The sequence below is a fragment of the Hylobates moloch genome, unplaced genomic scaffold (genome assembly GCF_009828535.3).
Source record: "Hylobates moloch isolate HMO894 unplaced genomic scaffold, HMol_V3 SCAFFOLD_29, whole genome shotgun sequence".
Lineage (NCBI taxonomy): Eukaryota > Metazoa > Chordata > Mammalia > Primates > Hylobatidae > Hylobates > Hylobates moloch.
In genome coordinates, this window is record NW_026652304.1 from 3,864,580 (window position 1) to 3,886,343 (window position 21,764).

The 21,764-nt window shown below is 41.7% G+C and overlaps 1 protein-coding gene across 4 annotated transcripts in view; it reads left to right on the top strand.

Annotated features, from left to right (window-relative positions):
- LOC116463238 (serine/threonine-protein kinase LATS1) overlaps nt 1–21,764 on the top strand; it is a 58,659-nt gene that overhangs the window by 12,658 nt on the left and 24,237 nt on the right. For 2 of the 4 annotated variants that reach the window (XM_058434515.1, XM_032146265.2), the window contains exons 1-2: nt 9,363–9,432; nt 11,279–11,426. In XM_058434515.1, coding sequence (XP_058290498.1) covers nt 9,400–9,432; nt 11,279–11,426 — 181 coding nt within the window. In that variant the 5' untranslated portion in view covers nt 9,363–9,399. Of the gene's footprint in view, nt 1–3,877; nt 4,364–4,590; nt 4,655–9,362; nt 9,433–11,278; nt 11,427–21,764 lie in introns of those variants that run through there. The other 2 variants (XM_032146264.2, XM_058434514.1) reach the window with 2 other exon arrangements.

A 21,764-nucleotide genomic window follows, 5' to 3' on the forward strand; every position in this document is an offset into this window, starting at 1 on the left:
TCAGCCCACTACAGTGATTTTCACTCTTGAGGAAGGTGAATTATGAGGGGCTTCTACTTTTTTCTACTGTATATATTTATATAAATACTTGAATTTTTCAATAAGGATGCATGCTATATTTTTTTTAACAGCAGAAAGAAGGGGCAAGTTACCTGCATTTCTAAGTTCAAATATTTTTGCACTACCTACTGGTGACCAGGTCCCATTATAGGGAAATGGAAGCAAATATTTTGACAGAAGCAAAACTATGTTTCTTTTCTTTTTTTTTTTCTCCCTCTGTCTCAGAATGATCTTGGAAATGGTAAAATAACAATAATAATAAAGTGATGATCAACTTACAATTGAAACCCAAAATAAGTGAGATATTGAAAGAATACCTAGATCCTATAAATGAATTGCAATCCAGATACTGAAAGAACTGACATGTAAGATTCCGCAACAGTGTTAATCCTTGATCATGGAGAAATGGTAGGTTTCAGAAGACCTAACATAGAAAGTATCTTCACTTTTAGAAAGGGCCAGAGGTGAATTCTGCAAACTTTAGACTGGTGAGCTAAATGTTAAGCTTAGAAAAACGCATTAGTAAGCTATTAAATTAATATTTTGGGAAAGCTTAGAAAAGAAAATGCTTTAGGGACCAGCTTCCTTCATAAAAAGCACATGGTAGGTCCATCCTAATTTCATTTACAAAATAATTATATTATTCATGTATTACTATGTTATAGATAGAATATGTGTAATTTTCAGGCAATGAAAAAGTTCATCTTTTTTTTTTCAAAGTGGAGAAATGTGAGCTGCTTGTCATAGAGTTTGATTGATTCATAGCTAATTTAGCAATTGTGCCATGAGAGCACTGATTTATGAGGTGAAGTCATCAGGAAACTACTTCTAATGGCTGCTACAGGGCTTCGTCATGTCTCAGGCCTGCTGCAAATGTGTGTGTGTGTGTGTGTGTATAATTAATTTCTATAAATATAAATTTTAAAAAATTAAAAATGGGTATATTTTAACAGCTCTATTAACATACAATTTATATAATATAAAGTTTACTCAGGCTGGGTGGGGTGGCTCATGCCTATAATCCCACCACTTTGGGAGGCTGAGGCAGGAGGCTTACCTGAGCACTTGAACCCAGGAGTTCAAGACCAGCCTGAGCAACATAGGGAGACTTTGTTTTACAAAAAATTAACAAATTGGCTGGGCAGGGCGGCATGTTCCTGCATTCCCAGCTACTTGGGAGGCTTAGGCAGGAAGATCACATGAGCACAGGAGGTTGAGGCTGCAGTGAGCTGTGATCAAACCACTGTACTCCAGCCTGAGCAACAGAATAAGACCCTGTCTCAAAAAAAAAAAAAAAAACAACCCTAAGTTTACCCATTTAAACTGTTTTTTAGCATATTTTCACAGCAATAAATTATAATCTAATTTTAGAACAGAAAATAGGTTAGTTTTATATACAGTATGGTGAATTTGCTTTTTTTGCTTAGGATACATTTGGGTATCTGTTTATGTCTGTACATCATATAGAACTACATCATTCTGCCGGCCACAGTGGCTCACGCCTGTAATCCCAGCACTTTGGGAGGCTGAGGTGGGCGGATCACCTGAGGTCGGGAGTCTGAGACCAACCTGACCAACATGGATAAATCCCGTCTACTAAAAATACAAAATTAACTGGGCATGGTGGTGCATGCCTGTAATCCCAGCTATTCGGGAGGTTGAGGCAGGAGAATCACTTGAACCCGAGAGGTGGAGGTTGCAGTGAGCCAAGATCGCGCCATTGCACTCCAGCCTGGGGAACAAGAGTGAAACTCCATCTCAAAAAAAAAGAACTGCATCATTCTTTTTGACTTAGATGTATATTATATAAATGTACTATGAATTACGTGAACAATCCTCCACTGATGAGCATCTAGACTGGTGTCAATTTTTGCTGTTATAAATGATGCTGCAAGGAACAGCCTACATCTTCACATACTTGTGTGTATATTCCTTTACTTGTGTTGCATTGTTCCTCTTTAATCCTAGTTCAATTTATAAGGTAGATGTTGATAACCACTTTATGTCTCAGGAGTCAGTTTCAGAGAATTAAATGCCCAAGTCCACACTGCTACTAATTAACAGAACAAGTAATTTTTTTTTTTTAATGTAGACAGGGTCTCCCTATGTTGCCCAGGCTGGTCTCAAATTCCTGAGCTCAAGCAGTCCTCCCTTCTTGGCCTCCCAAGTGCTGTGATTATAGGCCTGAGCCACCATGCCTGGCCCCTGAACAAGTACTTGAATCTCATTTTTTGTTGTTGCTTTCCATTACAAGTGCTGTGCTTTTCTAGTACTCACAAGAGTACTGTATATCCAGCTAAGCCATTCATGAGATTCATCTATAAGACCCAACCACCTCCCACCAGACCCCACCTTCAACAGTGGGGACTAAAGTTTGACATGAGATTTGAGGGGGACACAGATCCAAACCATATCAGAGTCCTAGTTCATAGCTTGGAAAATAAACTCAGGCATCTGTTTTTGAAGCATAAAGGGACTTTCCGAAATAGTGGTTTAAAAATCTTTTTAAAGTGGAAGAGTGCAGTGGCTCAAGCCTGCAATCCTAGCACTTTGGGAGGCCAGGGCAGGTGAATCACTTGAGGCCAGGAGTTCGAGACCAGCCTGACCAACATAGTGAAACCCCATCTGTACTAAACAATACAAAAATCAGCTGGGCGTGGTGGCAGACGTCTGTAATCACAGCTACGTGGGATGCTGAGGCATGAGAATCACTTGAACCTGAGAGGCGGAGGTTGCAGTGAGCCAAGGTCGCACCACTACACTCCTGCACTCTAGCCTGGGTGGTAGAGCAAGATTCTGTCTCAAAAAAAAAAAGGCTGGATGCGGTGGCTCACAGCTGTAATCCCAGCACTTTGGGAGGCCAAGGTGGGCGGATCATGAGGTCAGGAGTTCAAGACCAGCCTGGCCAACATGGCGAAACCCCATCTCTACTAAAAATACAAAAAAAGTTAGCTGGGTGTGGTGGCGGGTGCCTGTAATTCCCAGCTATTGGGGAGGCTGAGGCAGTAGAATTGCTTGAACCGGGGAAGCAGAGTTTGCAGTGAGCGAAGATCACACCACTCCACTTCAGTCTGGGTGACAGAGTGAGACTCCATCTCAAAAAATAAAAATTAAAAAATTAAAAAAAAATTTAAAGCGACAATACCCTTCTAAAGAAATCTTGAGGCCGGGCACGGTGGCTCACACTTGTAATCCCAGCACTTTGGGAGGCTGAGGCGGGCAGATCACGAGGTCAGGAGATCGAGACCACGGTGAAACCCCGTCTCTACTAAAAATACAAAAAAAAAAAAAATTAGCTGGGTGTAGTGGCGGGCACCTGTAGTCCCAGCTACTCGGAGAGGCTGAGGCAGGAGAATGGCGTGAACCCGGGAGGCAGAGCTTGCAGTGAGCCGAGATTGCGCCACTGCACTCCAGCCTGGGCGACAGAGCGAGATTCCGTCTCAAAAAAAAAAAAGAAATCTTGAAGTCTGATTTGTAAAATTTAAAATTTGATCCTCTAGGTGGAGTTGTTAATAAGAGGTTACCTGTTTTATTGTTCACTTAATAATCCCTGGCATTAGTATAAATGCTTTGTATGCTTACTAAAGAACTTTTTTTTTTTTTAAATCATCATAGCTACTATTTGAGGTAAATCTAGGTTATTGGCTAGGAAGTAGGCATGGAGAGATTAAGTAACTTGTCCTGAACCCGGAGTAATCCTTAATGGAGTCAGAACTATAACCTGAATCTCTTAACCCCTGTATCAATGGACTTTTCGTCTAATACATGGTACTGCTTTATTAACTAATTTATAGCTTTCTTTCTTTCTTTTATATAGTTAATTATTTATATCCTAAAGAATTTTAACAGTCCTGGGGACTTCCTTGAAGGATCATTTTCACTTTTGCTCAGAAGAAAGCTCTGGATCTATCAAATAAAGAAGTCCTTCGTGTGGGCTACATATATAGATGTTTTCATGAAGAGGAGTGAAAAGCCAGAAGGATATAGACAAATGAGGCCTAAGACCTTTCCTGCCAGTAACTATACTGGCAGTAGCCGACAAATGTTACAAGAAATTCGGGAATCCCTTAGGAATTTATCTAAACCATCTGATGCTGCTAAGGCTGAGCATAACATGAATAAAATGTCAACCGAAGATCCTCGACAAGTCAGAAATCCACCCAAATTTGGGACGCATCATAAAGCCTTGCAGGAAATTCGAAACTCTCTGCTTCCATTTGCAAATGAAACAAATTCTTCTCGGAGTACTTCAGAAGTTAATCCACAAATGCTTCAAGACTTGCAAGCTGCTGGATTTGATGAGGTAAGAATGTTTAAAGACAAAAGAAAGGATTCTTCTTACCTTATGCTACATAACACTTTTTGGGTGATAACATGCCAAAATGTTTCCTTTGGGAGAATTTAACTCTGTATACACATTTATGTATTCTATCAGCAAAGAATGTTATGTTTATAATTCCATTAATTGATGTTACAAAATAATATTATTTCTTTAGTTTCTTCTGTGATATGTATCACTAAATTCTGGAGTTTCTGGAATTTAAAAGGCCAGGTCATGAAGTCAGAATGGAAGTGCAGTTGAAGAAAGGCACAGGTGAGGGTAGGGGAAGGACATCTGTTTGTGTGAAATACAAGCTTGGTGAACTAAGTGGCTGTTGGGGAAATGATAGTTCCAAGGATATGAAATTTAACTTTATAGTAGGGAGAAAGAATTATAGTTACGAGTTTGTGTAAGCAGTTGTGTTCTCAGGCCCAAATCTTAAATTCACAAAAACTAACAAAATTTCACTTCAGGCTAACTGCCAAGTCTTTAATATTTCTCTTCAGAATTCATTTTGAAGTTTTTTCATAACCCATGTATTTAATCATTTCATTTAGATTATTAATAGAATTTGCTTCTTATGATAACATACCTTGTGAGCATGAATATTTTAGGTGTCAGGAGTCATTTTAGAAGGGCAATGTAAAATTTAGCCAAATGTGAATAATCAAAAGTTAGGCCAGGCGCGGTGGCTCACGCCTATAATCCCAGCCCTTTGGGAAGCCAAGGTGGGTGGATCACCTGAGGTCAGGAGTTCCAGACCAGCCTAACCGACATGGTGAAACCCTGTCTCTACTAAAAATACAAAATTAGCTGGGCATGGTGGCACATGCCTGTAATCCCAGCTACTTGGGAGACTGAGGCAGGATAATCGCTTGAACCCAGGAGGCAGAGGTTACAGTGAGCCGAGATCGCACCATTGCACTCCAGCCTAGTCAACAAGAGGGAAACTCCATCTCAAAAAAACAGTTAATTACATTTTTCAAAATTATAGTAATGTTTTTTCTGATTGCAAAAATATTGCCTATTTTCTGTTAACAATTTAAAAGTGTAAAGAAGAAGCTGAAAATTATACTTAGCTTCACTGTATAAAGATAACTACTCCTAAAATTCTTTTTTTTTTTTTTTTTGAGGCAGAGTCTCGCTGTCGCCCAGGCTGGAGTGCAGTGGCGCGATCTCGGCTCACTGCAAGCTCAGCCTCCCGGGTTCACTCCATTCTCCTGCCTCAGCCTCCCGAGTATCTGGGACTACAGGCGCCCGCCATCTCGCCCGGCTAATTTTTTGTATTTTTAGTAGAGACGGAGTTTCACTGTGTTAACCAGGATGGTCTCGATCTCCTGACCTCGTGATCCGCCCGCCTCGGCCTCCCAAAGTGCTGGGATTACAGGCGTGAGCCACTGCGCCCGGCCGGAAAATTCTTTCACTGTTTGTTTTTTGTTGTTTTGTGTGTTTTTTTGGTGACTGAATTTCCATATATATCTGTATTTAATTTAAAAAATGAGAACCTAAGTATGCATTATAGTAAAGGATTTGAAAAGGGAGATTTACAACTAAACTAGAAGGAAAAAAAAGTTTTATTTTTTATTTTTTATATTTTTTGAGACGGAGCCTTGCTCAGTCACCCAAACTGGAGTGCAGTGGTGCGATCTCGGCTCACCGCAACCTCTGCCTCTCGGGTTCAAGCAATTCTACTGCCTCAGCCTCCCAAGTAGCTGGGACTATAGGCGCCCACCACCACGCCTGGCTAATTTTTGTATTTTTAGTAGAGATGGGGTTTCACCATGTTGGCCAGGCTGGTCTCGAACTCCTGACCTCGTGATCCGCCCACCTTGGCCTCCCAGAGTGCTGGGATTACAGGCGTGAGCCACCACACCCAGCCAAAAAAAAAGAAATTTTATTTCTGGCACATTCTATTTACTTATTTGATTAATATTATTTTCTATCATTTTTATACTTAACTGTTCTAAAAATACTGGATTTGGACCAGGAAATAGAGAGAGGAGGAGGGAAGGACCTGGGATAATGTTTTTCTCGTTAGTATTTGGAGGATTAAAGAAATGGCTTGAGTGGAGATTGTCCCAAGCACTTTCTTCCTAATCCCTTAGCCAAAAGGCAAAGAATAATTATTGATCTTATTCTTTCCTTTTACATATTGCTAAGCAAAGAGAAGTTATGAAATCACATAGCTATAAAGGCCCCAAGTGGTAATGTGTTATGTCAGATAAGTCACCCAGTAATATGTATTTATGGAGCTCTTACTATGTGTGCACACCACCCATCAGTCAGGATAGTGACATGGCCTATACCTTTAAGGTAATTAAAAGTTCTTTCTAATAAAGACAGTTTTAAGAAATCTAAGGCATTGGTCAATGCTTTATTCATTATTGATAATAATAACAATAATTGGTTTGTATTACAAAGATATGTTTGTGCTTTTTTTCATTGAAGTGCTACTACACAAATGATAGCTTTATTGTAATTACACATTTCAAATTGTCATAAGATTGCTTTATTGAAAGTATTTAGACATTTATCATTCCCTGTTTGTCCAAATAATGAAGTATGGTGTTATTTATTTTATTTTATTTTTTAATTAAAAAGTAAACTTTAATGTCAAAATGCAAACTTGGGGAGGGCAGAAAGATCACACACAAGGCTGTCACTTCACACTTGGAGCGTTGCACAGCGGCCAGGCAGAGGCACCCCTCACTTCCCAGACAATGGGGCAGCCGGGCAGAGGACTCATTTCCCAGACAGTGCGGCGGCCAGGCAGAGGCGCTCCTCACTTCCCAGACCGTGAGGTGGCTGGGCAGAGGTTCACCTCACTTCCCAGACAGTGCAGAAGTATGGTATTATTTATACCAATGGTGATATAAAGAATCTGGCAGTCCACTTCTACTTCCTTGAATCACTCATTCTGGTAGCATCCCATTATATTGTAGAGTTTATCTTGTTCAAGATCCTAACTTGGTATTTCAAAATTATTATCTAGTTTTCACTTCATTCTTTTTTATCATTTCAGAAACCTTAACCTACTCTTTTTATTAGCTACGCCAAGTTCAAGATAGTGCCTTTTTTTTTTTTTTTGAGAATATGTTTCTGGTGACCCTGTAAAATTAAAAGCTCAAATATTTCAAGATTAATTTTCTCATAGGAATAAATGTTAAATGGGATTGATGCATTCTTGGAGCACATAATACAATCACTGGGGTATATTTTTGCTTATAAGCATGAAAAACAAAAGCATAATTATGTGGACATATTTTCTTATCACATAAGACTTCTGGCCAGGCATAGTGGCTCACGCCTGTATCCTAGCACTTTGGGAGGCCAAGGCGGGTGGATCACTTGAGGCCAGGCGTTCAAGACCAGCCTGGCCAACATGGTGAAACTCCGACCCTACAAAATATACAAAAAAAAAAATTAGCTGGGCCTGGTGGCGCATGCCTGTAGTCCCAGCTACTTGGGTGGCTGAGGTAGGAGAATCATCACTTGCACCTGGGAGGCAGAGGTTGCAGTGGGCTGAGATCACACCATTGCACTCCAGCCTGGGCGACAGTGAGACTCTGCCTCAAAAAAAAAAAAAAAAAGACTTCTGGCTGGGTGTGATGGTTCACACTTGTAATTCCAGTGCTCTGGGATGCCAAAGCAGAAGGATTGCTTGAGGCCAGGAGTTCAAGTCCAGCCTGGGCAACATAGTGAGACCCTGTCTCTACAAAAAAAAAGTTAAAAATCAGCCAGGTGTGGTGGCATGTTCTTGTAGTACCCAACCACTTAGGAGGCTGAGGTGGGAGGATCACTCAAACCCAGGAGATTGGGACTGCAATGAGTTGTGGTTGCACCACTGCACTCCAGCCTGGGCAACAGAGCAAGACCCTGTCTCTAATGAAAAAAAAAAAGAAAAAAGACTCCCATTCCAAAGTTACTGATTTGAACATGTTCTTTTTCACACTGGCACTAACACCTCCACTTAATGAATGCTTGGTTGATGTTTTTAGAGCTGTAAGAAATATTGTAAAACATAGCAATAAATATTAAAATATAAAGGTTAGCATAGTAATCACCAAAATCACAAGGCTGAAATTCTAGTGCATTTAACAAGAATATGGGCCAGGTGCGGTGGCTCACACCGGTAATGCCAGCACTTCAGGAGGCCAAGGTGGGTAGATCACTTGAGGTCAGGAGTTCGAGACCAACCTGACCAACAAGGCAAAACCTTTTATATATTTACTAAAAAGTATAAATTAGCCAGGCGTGTTTTCGGGCGCCTGTAAATGCCAGCTTCTCTGGAGGCTGAGGCAGGAGAACTGCTTGAACCTGGGAGGCGGAGATTGCAGTGAGCTGAGATCATGCCACTTCACTCCAACCCCAGGCGACAGTGAGGCTCCATCTCAAAAAAAAAAAAAAAAGAAAAATGATTCCCACAATATTGGAAAAGGGTAGTGGGTGCCAATTTTCTTACCAATGGAGGTGTTACTGCTGTGTAATAATAGCACAAATACATACAGAGTTCACTTGACTTAACCAGTTTTAAAATTAAACACTCCCTGATGAATTTTAATGGGTGATTTCTGTTATTTTACATTTGCACGTATTTGGTTTTAACAAAAATCTAAATAATAATGCTTTTAGCAAGATAGTGATTCAGTTAATTACGATTAGCTCAACGTCTTAAAGATTTCAGAGCCTAGGACTCATGAATATCTTAAATTTTACTTCTTGGTGGCAACATGCTCTAGCACAGGTGTCATATATGTTGCCTAGGAAACCGGGTCGAGGAAGGACCAGTACCTAGATCAGGCAGGCATAGCAAAATTTTTATGGCAACCCTTGCTGCTTCCAACAAAATCAGTAACTTTTTCCAAGAAAGGGAGAAATGACCTTAGGTAGGCAATAAGTTCTTACCACATCCTTTCTTTGGCTGGTCTCACGTTCTTCTCTTATCATTTCATATAGGAGGATCATCTGTCAGTAGCCTGTTCACCCATTAGTCTTACTAAGCCATTTCTCATTTAAAAATGTCATTTGAAATACTGAATCCTCTAGGACAAGTAAGTAGTTGCCTCCCTCTTGAAAAATGCATGTCAGCATACTTTCTGCATGATAGTGAGTGATTTATGTTTACATAAAACATAAAGTACAAGGAATGGAAGACAGCAGCCAACATTTTAGCTGCAGGCACTGTGTTTGGTACTTCACATGTTTTCTTATTTAATCCTCACATCAACCCTATGAACCTATTACAGGCAAAGACACTGAGCCTCTGAAATGTGAAATAACTTGCCAGGTGTCACTCTGCAGAGCTGCTGGAACTCAAACTCACATCTGTCTGATTCCAAATCCTCTGTTTTTTTCATCGTTCTATATAGTCTCCTAAAGTCTTTATCACATAATCATATATAGTCTAAGTATCTTCTTTTGTCTTATATTTGTATTCCTGTAATATAGTTCTCTGAAAACGTAATCTCTAAGAGGATAAGAGCCAGAACTACTATACACAATGGCAATGTGCTTAATAAAATACTAAAATACTCATATAAAAAAGTAGTTCTTTTTTTTTTTTTTTTTTTTTTTTTAAGACGGAGTTTTACTCTTGTTGCCCAGGCTGGAGTGCAGTGGCATGATCTGTACTCACCACAACCTCCACCTCCCGGGTTCTCCTGCCTCAGCCTCCCAAACAGCTGGGATTATAGACACGCACCACCACACCCAGACAATTTTATATTTTTAGTAGAGATGGGGTTTTACCATGTTGGTCAGGCTGGTCTGGAGCTCTGACCTCAGGTGATCTGTCCGCCTTGGCCTCCCAAAGTGCTGGGATAACAGGTGTGAGCCACCACACTCAGCCTAAAAGAGTTGTTTGTTATATTTTGATTGCTACCTTTTTAACAATCTGATAGTCTCTGATTGTTTATATAAGAATTAGAAAGCTGGGAGCGGTGGCTCACGCCTGTAATCCCAGCACTTTGGGAGGCTGAGGTGGGTGGATCACCTGAGGTCAGGAGTTTGAGACCAGCCTGGCTGGTAAAATGCTGTCTCTACTAAAAGTACAAAAAATAAGCCAAGCATGGTGAGCGCACCTGTAATCCCAGCTACTTGGGAGGCTGAGGCAGGAGAATCGCTTGAGCCCAGGAGGCAGAGGTTGCAGTGAGCCACGATCGCACTATTGCACTCCAACTTGGGCAACAAGAGCGAAACTCCATCTCAGCAAAAAAAAAAGTAAAAAGAATTAGAAGTAATCAGAATCATGTTGCTATGATTGTACCCAAAAAGTTGTTAATCCTAATTCAACCCAACAATAGTGTGTTGAAAAAAGTAAAAATTTAAAAATACTTTAAAAAAGACGTTAATCCTAGGAGGAAATAGAAATATGTTACATAAAGATGAAAATGCTAAAGAAACATTTGGAAGATTTGAGGGATTTGTTTTCTTTCTTTTTTTTTTTTTCCAAGACAGCATCTTGCTCTGTTTCCCAGGCTGGAATACAGTGGTCGTCTCAGCTCGCTGCAACATCCACCTCCTGGGTTCAAACAATTCTCATGTCTCAGCCTCCTGAGTAGCTGGAATTACAAGCGTGCGCCAGCACACCCAGCTAATTTTTGTGGTTTTCTTTGCAGAGACTGGGTTTCACCATGTTGGTCAGGCTGGTCTTGAACTCCTGGTCTTAAGTGATCTGCCCACCTCAGCCCCCCAGAGTGGCTTGAGCCACTGCGCCCTGCCTGTTTAAGTTGAGGTTTTGTGCGGGGATTTTAGTAGCTACTTACAGAACATTAATGTCATGGTTTGGGGCCCTGTTCTTCATAATTATGGATTTCTCTAGTGGAACTCGTAGTGTTCTTTCCCTTGTATTATTATAAGATTTAAATTTTGTTTCTTTTTTTTAAAACTTCATATCAGGATATGGTTATACAAGCTCTTCAGAAAACTAACAACAGAAGTATAGAAGCAGCAATTGAATTCATTAGTAAAATGAGTTACCAAGATCCTCGACGAGAGCAGATGGCCGCAGCAGCTGCCAGACCTATTAATGCCAGCATGAAACCAGGTGATTAATCAAATATTTTATTTTCTTATCTCTTCTTTTACTGTGTAGTTTAAAAATACTGAAGTCTATTAAATCTTCCTTCTTAGAAATTGTAAAAGCATCCCAGTAAATGAAAGTCTCAAATTAAGATAACGTTATAATGTTATACCAAAATGAATTTAAGGATGGGGTCCTCACATTTAAAAGTTAATAGATAATTCTGGTAAGCAGCAGTCTAGATTGAGATCTATTTGATTGGTAATACTGCAGCTGAAATACGTCTGTTTTCCCTCGAAATGCCATCATTCAGACTACTATTTTTTCTTTTTATACATTTTTTTCATGTCATGGGAGTAAAATATGATCAACATAGAATATTTAGAAAGCAAATACAAACGTCGCTGTTAATAACAATATTTTGGTGTATTTTGTTTCCCAGTCTTTTTTCCTGTGGGAAACCAGAATAGGTTTATCTATGCGTATTTTGATTCTTGTTGTTTAAGCAAAAAATGGGAACATACTAAAACCTACTTTTTTCACGTAATATACCATGTACAATTTTACTTGTTATTAAGTTTTCTACAGAATAATTTTACTAGCCACATTAAAATAGACTTATTTGCTGACTGCAGTGGCTCACACCTATAAGCTCAATACCATGGGAGACTGATGCGGGAGGATTGCCTAAGCCTGGGTGATCCTGCCACTGCACTCCAGCCTGGGCAACAGAGCCAGACCCTGTCTCAAAACAAACAAACAAACAAAAAAGATGTATCATATACTTTATTTAACTAATCTCCCATTTTTGGGCATCGGCTTTGTTTCCTTTATTATTTGCCATTATAGACAGCACTGCAGTAATTACCCTTATAGCTAAATCTTTGTACATACCTAATGATTTCCTAAAAGTAAGTTTTAGAAAACTTAAAAAACGTTAAGGCTTTTCATAGATATTGCTGTCTAGAAAGATAGTACCAATTTATTATTTTATTTTATTTTTTTGAGATGGAGTTTCACTCTGTTGCCCAGGCTGGAGTACAGTGGCATGTTCTCAGCTCACTGCAACCTCTGCATCCCAAATTCAAGCAGTTCTCCTGCCCCAGCCCACAGGTACCTGGGATTACAGGTGCCTGCCATCATGCCCGGCTAATTTTTTGTATTTTTAGTAGAGACGGGGTTTCACCATGTTGTCCAGGCTGGTCTTGAACTCCTGACCTCAAGTGATCTGCCTGTCTCAGCCTCCCAAAGTGCTGGGATTACAGGCATGAGGCACCGCGCCCAGCCAGTAGTACCAATTTATATTCTCCCTATCAGTTTACTATGAGAATGCCTATGTTTCTAAAGCCTCGGTATTATTATTTTTGTCTGTTTAAGGTTATGGAAACACTATCTTATTTTACATTTGCATTTCTTTGATCACTGCATTTGTTTATTGGTTTGTTTTGGTGTTTGTTTGTTTTTGAGACAGAGTCTCACTCTGTCACCCAGGTCGGAGTGCAGTGCCGCAGTCTTGGCTCACTGCAACCTCCATCCCCTGGGTTCAAGTGATTCTCCTGCCGCAGCCTGAGTAGCTGGGATTATGGGCGCCTGCCACCGTGCCCAGCTAACTTTTGTATTTTTAGTAGAGATGGGGTTTCACCATCTTGGCCATGCTGGTCTTGAACTCGTGACCTCGTGATCTGCCCGCCTCGGCCTCCCAAAGTGCTGGGATTACAGGTGTGAGCCACCACGCCCTGCCTATTGGTTATTTTTCATTGCCACTTTACGTCTTTTAATTTTTTTTTTTTTTTTTTTCTTTGAGACAGAGCCTCGTCACCAAGGCTGGAGTGCAGTGGCACAATCTTGGCTCACTGCAACCTCCACCTCCCAACCTCCACCTCCCGAGTTCAAGCAATTCTCCAGCGTCAGCCTCCAGAGTAGCTGGGGTTACAGGTGCGCAGCACCATGCCTGGCTAATTTTTGTATTTTTAGTAGAGATAAGGTTTCACCATGTTGGTCAGGCTGGTCTCGAACTCCTGACCTCGTTATCTGCCCGCCTCAGCCTCCCGAAGTGCTGGGATTATAGGCGTGAGCCACCGCGCCTGGCCTGTCTTTGTGTCCCAGTGCAGTGGCTTATGCCTGTAATCCCAGCACTTTGGGAGGCCAAGGCAGGCAGATCACCTGAGGTCGGGAGTTAGAGACCAGCCAGACCAACATGGAGAAACCCCGTCTCTACTAAAAATACAAAATTAGCTGGGTGTGGTGGCGCATGTCTCTAATCTCAGCTACTCGAGAGGCTGAGGCAGGAGAATTATTTGAACCCAGGAGGCGGGGGTTGCGGTGAGCTGAGATCGCACCATTGCACTCCAGCCTGGGCAACAAGATCGAAACTCCGTCTCAAAAAAAAAAAAAAAAAAGAAAAAGAAAAAGAATTGATTTATAAGAGGGCTATAGTCATTCTTCCTATTCAACAAATTTTTATTGGTCAACCACTGTTTCAGGCTCTTTGTTCTGCATTGGGTAAGTTCTTGCCCTTTTGTGGAGCTTACCTAGTAAGGGAGATTAAATAATCACCCAGATACATGTAGAATTACAGCTATATATGGTGTGAATGAAGAGAGGAGAGTTACATGGTACTGTGGACTCATATAATAGTGGGATTTTTTTTTTTAACCACATCAAGAAGTTCAGAAAAACCCTTCCTTGTTTTTTTTGTTTTGTTTTTTTGAGATGGAATCTTGCTCTGTCGCCCAGGCTGGAGTGCAGTGGCGCAATCTTGGCTCACTGCAAGCTCCGCCTCCCGGGTTCACGCCATTCTCCTGCCTCAGCCTCTCCGAGTAGCTGGGACTACAGGTGCCCGCCACCACGCCCGGCTAATTTTTTATATTTTTAGTAGAGACGGGGTTTCACCGTGGTCTCGATCTCCTGACCTCGTGATCCACCCGCCTCGGCCTCCCAAAGTGCTGGGATTACAAGCGTGAGCCACCGCGCCTGGTCCAGAAAACCCTTCCTAACAAACTGGTAATAAAGCTGATATCTGAAGAAGTACAGAGTTAATGGGAATGGGTTTAGCGAGTGTGTCCCTTTGCATGGCTGCTTTGGCAGATTCTGATGCCACAAAAAAATGAAAATGCTTGGAGTGCTGAACACAGGATTGTGAAATGTGACTGGAAAAGTCCATAGGGGCCTGACTCTGCAGAACTGTTTATTAATTTTATCCTAAGAGCAGCAGAAAGGTGTAGAAGTGTTTCAAGCAGGGTAATAACATTATTAGATTTGTATTTCAGAATGATGGCTGCAATGGATGAGAATGGGTTAGAGAGGAGTGAGGATAGATATGGGGACAGATGTGATAGGAAACACAGTAGTTTGTGAGGGTAATGTGGGCTTGGGCAATAGCAGTGAAGAAAATGAATGAATTAAGAGGGATGGGAGTGGTAAAATTGACAAGGACTTGGTAATAGATTACATATGGTGTGTGATGACAGAAGGGGATAACTTAGGTTTTTGGCTTAGAAAAATAGATGGATGATAATACCCTACATTAAGAAAGGGAATGTTAAGAGAGAATAGAATTGGGTGGGAAAGATCATAAATCTGGCTATAGTTTTCTAAGTGGAGATGTCAAGTAGGGAGCTAGGTATGTATGTATGAGCCGTGCATATGAAATAGGTCACCTAAGGGATGTTACATAGACAAAATAATAAGATGGCCTGCAACCAAGCTTATTATTTAATAGCTAGTAGGAAGGGGTAGACCTGCAAAGGGGACAGAGAAGAAATAGGTGAAAAGGAAGAAAACCAATAAGGTTTTCAGTGTTTTGGAAGCCACAGTAAGAGAATGTTTCAAGAAGGGGAGGGAATAGTCAAAATGCCAAATACTGCTAAGAAAGAGATATTGACCAAGGTGAGAGCGAAAAAATAATGTTGTTGACTTTAGTGACGTGGTGTATTAGTTTGCTAGGGCTGCCATAACAAAATAACACAGACTGGGTGGCTTAAACAATTAAGATTTATTTGAGTGCTGGAGACTGGAAGTCCAAGATTAGTTACTGGCAGGTCTAGTTTCTTCTGAGGCCATTCTCCTTGGCTTGCAGATGGCCACCACCTTGCTGTGTCCTGATATGTTTGTCCCTCTGCATGTGCATGCGTCTGGGGTCTCCGTCTCCATGTCCAAATTTTCTCTTACAGGGATACAGGTCATACTGCATTAGGACCCACCCTAATGACCTAATTTAATCTTAATTATCAAATACAGTCACATCTTGTGGTACTGGTGGTTAGTACTTCAGCATATGGATTGGGGGTTCAGCAAATGAGGTAACTTGTCATGTCATGGGAGCATAATTCAGATTGGAGTGGGTTGAGGACTAAATAGGATATGTAGTAATAAAAAAAACAAGGTATACCTTCAAGAAGTGTTTCTGGAGGAGAGAGTGAGGACATTAGCAAGAGTAGTGCTCTCAAACCATCTATGGTGATTTTTCAAATTTCCAATTCATCATGACTTCAATTCATAATTTTATAAAATACAATAAATTATTAGAAAATGAAAATTTAAGTGCCAGGCATGGTAGTTCATGCTTGTGATCACAGCACTTTGGGAGGCTGAGGCAGGAAGATCGCTTGAGCTCAGGAGTTTTAGACCAGCCTGGGCATCATGGTGAAACCCTGGCTCTACAAAAAATTATCCAGGTTTGGGGGCATGTGCCTGTAGTCCCACCTACTCAGGAGGCTGAGTTGTGGGGATTGCTTGTACCCAGAAAGTTGAGGCTGCAGTGAGCTGTGATTGCACCACTGCACTCCAGCCTGGGCAATAGAGTGAGTCCCTTTCTCAAAAAAAAAAAAAAGAAAGTTAAAATTTTAAATGACATAAAAATATAAGTTTAGGCTGGGCACAGTGGCTCACACCTGTAATCCAGCACTTTGGGAGGCTGGGGCGGGTGGATCACCTGAGGTTGAGAGTTCAAGACCAGCCTGACCAACATGGAGAAACCCCGTCTCTACTAAAAATACAAAATTAGCTGGGCATGGTGGTGCATGCCTGTAATCCCAGCTACTGGGGAGGCTGAGGCAGGAGAATCACTTGAACCTGGGAGGCAGAGATTGCGGTGAGCCGAGATCGCACCATTGCACTCCAGCCTGGGCAACAAGAGCAATACTCCGTCTCAAAAAAAGAAAAGAAAAGAAAAGAAAGAAATACATATATATATGTTTAAATAGTTTATCATTGTATTTAACAGACATAAGTTTATTCTGTCAAATTTCTATAAATGTTTCTCAATCCTCACTCTCCATTTCTATACTTAATCTCATGTCAGTTTGTGATATATCTTATGTCAGTTTGTGGACCAGCACCAGATAACACTTTGAAGTAGAGCTCTATATATGGGAGTGGAAGGAGAGTCTTAATTATTTTTTTTTTTTTTAAGTAAAGACTTAAACATGTTTAAAAGATAACTGGAAGACTCCAGTTAAGAGGATGAAATTAAATATTCAAGAGATACTTGAGGATCAAGTAAGCTTCCTGAGAAACCGGGAGGAATAGGATCCAGAGCATAGCATGAGGGACTATTTAGCCTTAGATAGAGGAACAGCCATTTTTCTCTAACAGCAGCAGACGGGCCTAGGTTATGTAAGGAAGCTAAGAGAGTACTTTCTGATGCCTGCTGTTTTCTCTGAAATAGAAAACCAAGTCATTTTCTAAGAGTGATGAGTAAGGAATAGAGCAGGCAGTTTGAGGAGACTGAGGACTGGCGATAGTGGAGACTATAGAAAGAGTTTCCAGGTGGTGCTGAGGCCATCGAAGGATGCTGATCCTGAATTATAGTAAAATCAGTCTGCCCACTGCATCACTTTTTCTTGTAAGTTAAAAACAACAACAAAAAAAGATAGCTGGAATTATCCCTGACTGGAGTTTCACTAAACAAGTACAAAATAAGATCGATAATATTGCTAAAAGGGTAATTCTTTTTATTTTTATTTTTGAGACAGGCGTGAGCCACCGTGCCCAGCCCGAAAGGATAATTTAAATCCTTAATCAGAGCATACTCCTCTACTTTTGTCGGCTTCTTATTCGTCCAAATTCCTTGTCTATGGCCTGGCTACCTCTTAGATCCCATCCAATACCACTTTCCCCCCTCATTTACTGTTCTACAGCCATACTGGGTTTATTTTGTTCTTGGAAAATACCAAGCTCCCACCTCAGGACCTTTATGCAGTCTTTTTTTTTTTTTGAGACAAAGTTTTACTCTGTCGCCCAGACTGGAGTGCAGTGGCGCTATCTCAGCTCACTGCAACCTCTGCCCCCTGAGTTCCAGTGATTCTCCTGCCTCAACCTCCCAGGTAGCTGGGATTACAGGCATGTGCCACCACACCCAGCTAATTTTTGTATTTTTAGTAGACACAGGGTTTCACCATGTTGGCCAGGCTGGTCTTGAACTCCTGACCCCAGGTGATCCGCCCGCCTCGGCCTCCTAAAGTGCTAGGATTACAGGCTTGAGCCACCGCGCCTGGCCTGTGCAGTCTGAACTCATATATTATCCCTCAGAGGAGCCCTTATCCCTTTCTAGCCTCCTGTTAGTCTCTGTCATTTGATGCCATTTATGTTTCATTCACAGAGCATTTATCATACCCTGAAGTTACCTCGTTTATTTATTCACCTGCTTTGTGTCTGGCTTCTCCTTCAAGAATGTAGGTTCCATGGGCCAGGGATGTTCTGTTGTTTACCAATGTCATTGGATTGCTTAGAGCAGTGCCTGGCATATAGTTGATGCGCAGTAAATATTTAATTAACGGTCCGGGTGCGGTGGCTCACACCCGTAATCCCAGCACTTTGGGAGGCCGAGGTGGGCAGGTCACGAGGTCAGGAGTTCAAGACCAGCCTGGCCAGCATAGTGAAACCCCATCTCTACTAAAAATACAAAAAATTAGCCAGGCGTGGTGGTGGGCGCCTGTAATCCCAGCTACTTCGGAGGCTGAGGCAGGAGAATCGTTTAAACCCAGGAGGCGGAGGTTGCAGTGAGCCAAGATTGCGCCATTGCATTCCAGCCTAGGTGACAAAGTGAAGACTCCATGTCAAAAAACAAACAAACCCAAATAGTCCGGGCGCGGTGGCTCACGCTTATAATCCCAGCACTTTGGGAGGCTGAGGCGGGCGGATCACGAGGTCAGGAGATCGAGACCACGGTGAAATCCCGTCTCTACTAAAAATACAAAAAAATTGGCCGGGCGTAGTGGCGGGTGCCTGTAGTCCCAGCTACTCGGAGAAGCTGAGGCAGGAGAATGGCGTGAACCTGGGAGGCAGAGCTTGCAGTGAGCCGAGATTGCGCCACTGCACTCCGGCCTGGGCAACAGAGCGAGACTCCATCTCAAAAAAAAAAAAAAAACACAAATATTTAATGAATGAATAAAAAGGAGGTGATCTTGGAGAAAAAGAATAGAGAGGGAAGAACAAAGTGATAGACCATGGATTTAAGTTGGATAAAATGTGTCATAAAGAAAGAGGAGGGCCAGGCTAGGCACGGTGGCTCATGCCTGGAATTCCAGCACTTTGGGAGGCCAAAACGGGCGGATCGTGAGGTCAGGAGATCGAGACCATCCTGGCTAACACGGTGAAACCCTGTCTCTACTAAAAATACAGAAATATTTACTAAAAATACGGGCGTGGTGGTGGGCACCTGTAGTCCTAGCTACTCAGGAGGCTGAGGCAGGAGAATGGCGTGAACCCGGGAGGCGGAGCTTGCAGTGAGCCGAGATGGTGCCACTGCACTCCAGCCTGGGCGACAGAGCGAGACTCAGCCTCAAAAAAAAAAAAAAAAAAAGGAGGGCCAAGTACAGTGGCTCACACCTGTAATCCCAGCACTTTGGAGGCCAAGGTGGGAGGATTGCTTGAAGCCAGGAGTTCGAGACCAGCCTGGGTATATTAAGGAGACCCCGTCTCTACAAAAAGTTTTAAAAATAGGCTAGGCTTAGTGTCTCCTGCCTATAATCCTAGCATTTTGGGAGGCTGAGGAAGGAGGATCACTTGAGCCCAGGAGTTTGAGACCAGCCTGGGCAACTTAGACACCATCTCTACAAAAATAAAGAAAGAAAATAATTAGCTGGGCATGGTGATGCATGCCTGTAGTCCCAACTACTTGGAAGGCTGAGGTGAGAGGATTGCCTGAGCCCAGGGGTTCAAGGCTGCAGTGATTCATGATCATGCCACTGCCCTCCAGCCGGGGTGACATCAAGACTGTCTCAAAAGAATAAAAATAAGAAAAAGGAGGACTGATAAAGGAGGGGATTAACCTTGGAGATGTTGGCTGGATGCGGTAGCTCATGCCTGTAATCCCGACACTTTGGGATGCTGAGGTGGGCGGATCAGCTGAGGTCAGGAGTTCAAGACCAGCCTGACCAACATGGTGAAACCCCATTTCTACTGAAAATACAAAAATTAGCTGGGTGTGGTGGCACCTGCCTATAATCCCAGCTACACAGGGGGCTGAGGCAGGAGAATTGCTTAAACCCAGGAGGCAGAGGTTTCACTGAGCCGAGATCATGCCACCACACTCCAGCCTGGGCAACAGAGCAAGACTCTGTCTCAAAAAAAAAAAAAAATCTTGGAGATCTTGGTGAGGTTGCTACTCAATAAAGTTTAAAAACTTTTGCAGTAGGAGTAAACAGAAGAAGGAGCTGTGGTCTGAGAGTATAAGCGTATAAACCTTAAAGTAGTGATTCTGAAACAAGAGCAGATACGAGTGATACCAAAATTTGAAATACAATCATGAGAATGATACTTGATATGGAGTGGAAGAGGGGACATCAAGAAGCTGAGCTATGAGGGCAATAGATGGTTTATCCTTGTGGATATTGAGGTTACAGGATGAAGGCAGGGCTTAGGGTAGACTGAATGCTGAAGCTGTGGCTGAATGAAATAGAGCAAATAGGTAGGAGCTCATTAGGTGAGAGGAATTAGTGTGGCCTCCTACATAGCATGAACTTCAAAAGAGCTGGCTTTTTAAAAGGAATAATATCAACCTGTAAGAACAAATGTTAGAACCCCATCTTTTGGCCAGGTTATTTTTAAAGAAAACCTTAATTTCAAAGGGCTGAAAGGAAAGTAATATCAGCAGAAAAAAACCAGCTTCAAGGAGGTGGCAAGAAAGCTTGGAGGAGAGGTTACTGATAAGGCACATTTGCTGGCTGTGGAACCGAGTGGATCCAGAGGGCATAGTGGAAAGGTTCGGGAAGTGGAAGAACATGGAGAGCTCTGTGGGAGGCGCAGAACAACAGGGGTGACTGTTTACTCTAAAAGCTGAATGAGTGACATGGTGTATTTGGCCTCAGCTGGCCTCTGAGGAAAGTGAGAAAGAGCCTGATGGCCAGAGGACTTGTCCGGTTTATCCAGAATGATAATGTTCCCCAAACATTATTTACTCGCTTTTCGTCTGGCTCCTCTTTCGAGATTGTAGACCCAAAATGCTGTCCAGCCTAGATGAAAGGGAGTGTTAAACTGAACATTATGAACATTTACCACATTTTACCACTTTTTTTCTCAGATGTGTTGCCAGATATATTTTTGCCCAGGATGATGCTGACCTTTCAAATTTATTAGTATTCTTTTTTGTTTTGTTTTTAATGGTAATGAGTGTTTGTATTTAGATCTCTACTTTTGTCATGCCTAGGAAGACATTCGCAAGAGGTACCCCAATATTATTGAATGGTCTTGTTTTTTTCTAGTACTTACATGATTTCATCTTTAATATTTAAACCTTTAGTCCTTCTGGAATGTATATATGTATTATCTTTATACCAATCTATCTTGTATATTTTTCCTAAGTGGCTGGACTATTCTATTTTAAATACATCCTTTTTTTGGTATTGTATTTTTTTGCTTGTTTTATTGATTTGGAAATTCCATTAAAGACAGTTTCTGTAAAATCTATACCTTATTTAATGTTCAGCTAATTATAGCCTACTATCTTTTTCTGTTTTAAAAACCATATTAAAAGGCCAGGTGCAGTGGCTCACACCTGTAATCCCAGCACTTTGGAAGGCTTAGGCGGGCGGATCACTTGAGGTCAGGAGTTGAAGACCAGCCTGGCCAACATGGCGAAACCCCGTCTCTACTAAAAATACAAAAGTTAGCCGGGCGTGGTGGCGCACGCCTGTAGTCCCAGCTACTCAGGAGGCTCAGGAAGGAGAATTAATTGAACCCGGGAGACGGAGGTTGCAGTGAGTCTGTGCCACTGCACTCCAGCCTGGGTGACAGAGTGAGACTTTGTCTCAATTTAAAAATATATATATATTAAAATATATTTAAAATCAGTAGTAGCTATGAAAATTACAAATAGATATGCCCTTTGGCCTAATAATGCTACCTCTAATAATTTACAAA